Below are 4,283 nucleotides of genomic sequence, written 5' to 3' on the forward strand. Positions count from 1 at the left end.
TGGGGGCGGAGGCCGGGGAGGGGCCGACCTGGGGAGCCTGGGCCGGGGGGCCTTTCCCGAGACCCTCCGGCTGCCGTGGCCGCCCCGGAGGATGCTGCAGGCGCTTTAAGGAGCCGGAGCAGGGAGCGCCGGAGGCCGGGGCGCGGGGTCAGCGTCAGGGAGAGACCCCTGGGGCTCAGGGTTTGAGCCCTTGAGTGTGGAGACAGGGGCACCCCTCGGTTTCCGGGAGGCAGCGGGCTGGGGACCACCAAGGACGTGGAGCTGAGGGCGGCCGGAGATGAATTGGCCTGGCGGCCACTGGGCTCCCCGACCCCTGCCCGCAGCGCTGGCTGGCGAGGACTGCCTTTGGTACCTGGACCGGAATGGTTCCTGGCACCCGGGATTTAACTGCGAGTTCTTCACCTTCTGCTGCGGGACCTGCCACCAGCGCTACTGCTGCAGGGACCTGACCTTGCTCATTACCGAGAGGCAGCAGAAACGCTGCCTCGCCTTCAGGTGGGCTCCTGCCTCCTCGCCCACCTGCCCTTCTCCACCCTCCTCTCACGAAGCCTCCCCTGCCCTCCCGCCTCCTTCCTCCTCTGCCTTGTCCACCTCCACGTTCCTAGCGGAGTGCTCACCAGGACTCCAGCTTGGTGACCGCCCTAGGTGGTGGAGTTCCAGGAGAGGCAAGTTAGTTACCTTCATAGTCTTGGGCTGGCCTAAGGGTTTTCAGAGTCTTCCAGGGAGGGCAGGTACAGGGTTAGCAGCCGGACTGAGTGCGACTTTGTGGAAGAAGCTCTGGCGCAAAGGCGGAGACTTGGGTTTGGTCCCCTCTTTATTTTTTTGTTGGGGCCTCACTCTGTCACCCAGACTGGAGTGCAGTGATATGATCATGACTCACCACAGCCTCGAACTCCTGGGCTCAAGCAAGCAGTCCTCCCACCTCTGCCTCCCCAGTAGCTCGGAGTACAGGCATGTACCGCCACACCCAGTTAATTTTTTATTTTGTAGAGACAGTCTCACTAAATTGCCCAGGCTGATCTCAAACTCCTGGGTTCAAGCAATCCTCCCACCTTGGCCTCCCAAGGGATTACAAGCATGAGCCGCCACCTTCAATCCCCATGTCCACTTCTTACTCGCTGGGTAATCTTGGGAAAGACACTTACCCTCTATGGGTCATTGTTTCTTCATAAAATGAGCATGCTGCCAAATTAGTGGTTTTCAAACTCTTTTTTGAAGGGGACCACTAATATATATAACAGATATAGAGACTTATGATTAAAATGAGGTTTGAAAAAAATGGTTCTAGATTATTCTTAAGGCTCCTTTCAGGGTTAACATGCTGTAAGGTTAATCAATTAAGTTGCAGATGTAAAACAATAGGGAGGGAGGGGGCACACTACAAATCCCAGCATGCTTCGCACTAACCAGCCAGACAGCATAGACTTCTGGGAAGTGGAGGTCCCCTAAGATTTCCTTCACAGGGTCTGGGCAGAGCCCCACAAGGAAACCCAAATCTCAGCATGTTGAGGCCCTCCTGCTGGCCAAGAGTGGAGCCAGGAAAATGCGTTGGAGCCAGCTCCTGTGAGTATTGGAAGGTGAGAGGACCTGTTCTTTGTCCAAAGTCCCAAGACCATAGCAGGCATCGCCTCAGCTGTGATCCTCTTTGTTGCTGTGGTTGCCACCACCATCTGCTGCTTCCTCTGCTCCTGTTGCTACCTGTACCGCCGGCGCCAGCAGCTCCAGAGCCCATTTGAAGGTACGCACAGTACTGGGCACGATAGGCCTGAAGTGGGCTGGGCTGAGCCCCGTGATAGGCACCAGAGAGTTCAAGGACTGGCGACTTCTGTAGTCGTGTGTGCTTCTGTATACACACACCTGCCAGTGTGGATACCCAGGAAGATGCTTGTAACCCCTGAGTGTTGGAAGTGCCCAGGGGTATATGGGAACATCAGCCTGTGTTTGCATGTATGTGCATGCACATGGGTATTCAGGTGGGCACAGGAGTGCAGTCTGCCAACGGCGGCAAGTGTATGGTGGGTATAGACATGCGCATGACTCTCAGTAAGTACTCGGGGTGGGGTCTATGGTGGTGAACATGCATTGGGTGTGCTCCAGTGTACAGTGCAAAGTGTGCCTGAGTATTGGCATGCTATGTACATATGCCCAAACCTGATGGGCATGGGGATGGTGGCACTATATAGGAGACCAGTGTGGGAGGGAAGGGCTAGGAGAGGACCCCTTTGGTGGCAGCTCTGCTGGATTATAAGATAACAGCCTGAGTTGTCCCCTCCTTGCTCAAGTGGGACATTCCCTGGGCTGTGCTCCCTGGCTCATGAGATCTTTGAAACCTGCTGAGGTGAGCAAACTTGCTAAACCCAGATTGACTGCTAAGGCCACGTGCATAGCTCCCTACTCAACTGTGCCAAGGCTGCAGGTGGCCAGCCTGGAGTCTGCCAGAGGGCTGGCCCCTGGGTGCTTCCCTTGGTTTCCTGAGCATGGGGAGGAGGCTTCCCTTGGGAGGGGGATCTCTGAATGGTGGTCCTTATCTCCCACCTAGGCCAGGAGATTCCAATGACAGGCATCCCAGTGCAGCCAGTATACCCATACCCCCAGGATCCCAAAGCTGGCCCTGCACCCCCACAGCCTGGCTTCATGTACCCACCTAGCGGTCCTGCTCCCCAGTATCCACTCTACCCAGCTGGGCCCCCCATCTACAACCCTGCAGGTAAGTAGGCAATCAGGAGCCCCTGCTGCTCCCTACCTCTACCCCTTGCTCTGAGACCTCCTCTGAGCCCCTCTCCCTCCCAGACCCCTTCTCCCAGACTTCTTCTACCTCTAGCTGGAAACCTCTAGGCTCACTCTTACCCCTGAGTCCTGCCTACTCCGGGGGTGGGGGTTTATATCACATCCTCCTATGCCACCACTAACCCTCCTCCTGTCTCCTTGGCTTTCAGCTCCTCCTCCCTATATGCCACCACAACCCTCTTACCCAGGAGCCTGAGGAACCAGCCATGTCTCTGCTTCCCCATCAGTGATGCCAACCTTGGGAGATGCCCTCATCCTGTACCTGCATCTGGCCCTGGGGGTGGGCAGGGGTCCTCTAGTCACCAGGCCCCAGACCAAGCCAAGTCCTGGGCCCTACTGGGGACAGAGCCCCAGGGAAGTGGAACAGGAGCTGAGCTGAAACTAGGCCATGAACGAGGGGTTAGGGGGAGGGGTTTGGGACTGATGGGCTATTTTTACTGGGGGCAAGGGAGAGAGATGACAACCTGGATCACAGCCTCTGTTTTCAAATAGTCCCTCTGCTCCTAGGATCCCAGCCAGGAAGGCTAAGGCCCTTCTGTTTGCCCTCTCCTGACTGGGCTGGGGGCAGGGAGGAGGCTCCATCAGCAGCTGGCAGTAGCCCTCCTCTCTGGCTGCCCTAGTGGCCAGGGCTCTGGCCCGCTGGATTAAAACTGTAAAGACAGAACTTGTAATTCACGTCAGTCGCATCATTGGACCCATTCACACCTTCCAGGAGCACTGCCTGGGCTCAGACTGCTGCTGGTTTCACATTCCAAGAGCAGGAGAGGGTTAGCACCAAGGCTGGAGCAGAGCACCACCCTCACCCCCATCCACAGGCACAACCAGGCAGAAGGGTCCAATGAGGTGAATTTTACTGCAGCTCCAAGAAGGTGCTCATTTGTATTACAGATTCCCTGCTAGGGATCAGGCCTTTGCAACATCTGAGGCACTAACTGCCTTTCCCATTCAGGTACCCTTAGATTTAAATTTGGGTCCCACTCTCTGACTTTGGTCATGTTTCTGAAGGTCTCCAAGCCTCAGTGTCCTAAATAGAATGGGGATAACATTAATACCTTACAGCTGTCATGAGGGTGAAATATTATGTACATGAAACTGTTAGTCCTGTCCTTTTTCCTGATTAGTGGTTCTAAGACTAGGAGCCAAGTAAAGAGACTGATGCAAGGTGCTTTTGTCAATTGCTTGGACCATCAGTCCCCAGACCCATGTCTGTGCCCCTCACTGAGCCAGGTGGTGAGAGATATGACCTTATCTCCCCTTGAAGAGGCAGTCCGGAAGGGGCAGCAGGTACCCTCACCCTTGGAGCTGCCTGGCCATCTTCCCTTCCCCTTGGAGCCACTGGTCATTGTACTCTCAGAACTTGTCTGGTGACAGATCCAGGGAAGGAGTTTTATAGTTTTTACTTCAAGTGGGAAATGGTGTCAACTCAGTTTAGCAAAGCCCCACCAAGCAAGAGTCTCCTCCTTTCCCCAGGCCACTTTTTTTTTTTTTTTTTTTGA

The 4,283-nt window shown here is 55.3% G+C and overlaps 1 protein-coding gene across 1 annotated transcript; it reads left to right on the forward strand.

Annotated features, from left to right (window-relative positions):
* The first annotated feature begins 277 nt into the window (after positions 1 to 277).
* On the forward strand, positions 278 to 3,948 carry SHISA4 (shisa family member 4). The gene is made up of 4 exons (XM_008067135.2): positions 278 to 495; positions 1,605 to 1,738; positions 2,540 to 2,707; positions 2,937 to 3,948. The coding sequence occupies exons 1-4, from the start codon at positions 278 to 280 to the stop codon at positions 2,981 to 2,983; spliced, it is 567 nt and encodes a 188-aa protein (XP_008065326.1). The 3' UTR covers positions 2,984 to 3,948.
* Positions 3,949 to 4,283: the final 335 nt, after the last annotated feature.

This window comes from Carlito syrichta, unplaced genomic scaffold (assembly GCF_000164805.1).
Source record: "Carlito syrichta isolate Samal-C Ts95f unplaced genomic scaffold, Tarsius_syrichta-2.0.1 Scaffold309294, whole genome shotgun sequence".
NCBI lineage: Eukaryota > Metazoa > Chordata > Mammalia > Primates > Tarsiidae > Carlito > Carlito syrichta.

Coding starts and splice junctions, on each gene's coding strand:
- SHISA4 (XM_008067135.2), top strand. CDS start 278: ATGAATTGGCCTGGCGGCCACTGGGCTCCCCGACCCCTGCCCGCAGCG. Junction 1,739..2,539: donor GCTCCAGAGCCCATTTGAAG/GTACGCACAGTA, acceptor TCTCCCACCTAG/GCCAGGAGATTCCAATGACA. Junction 2,708..2,936: donor CCCCATCTACAACCCTGCAG/GTAAGTAGGCAA, acceptor CTTGGCTTTCAG/CTCCTCCTCCCTATATGCCA.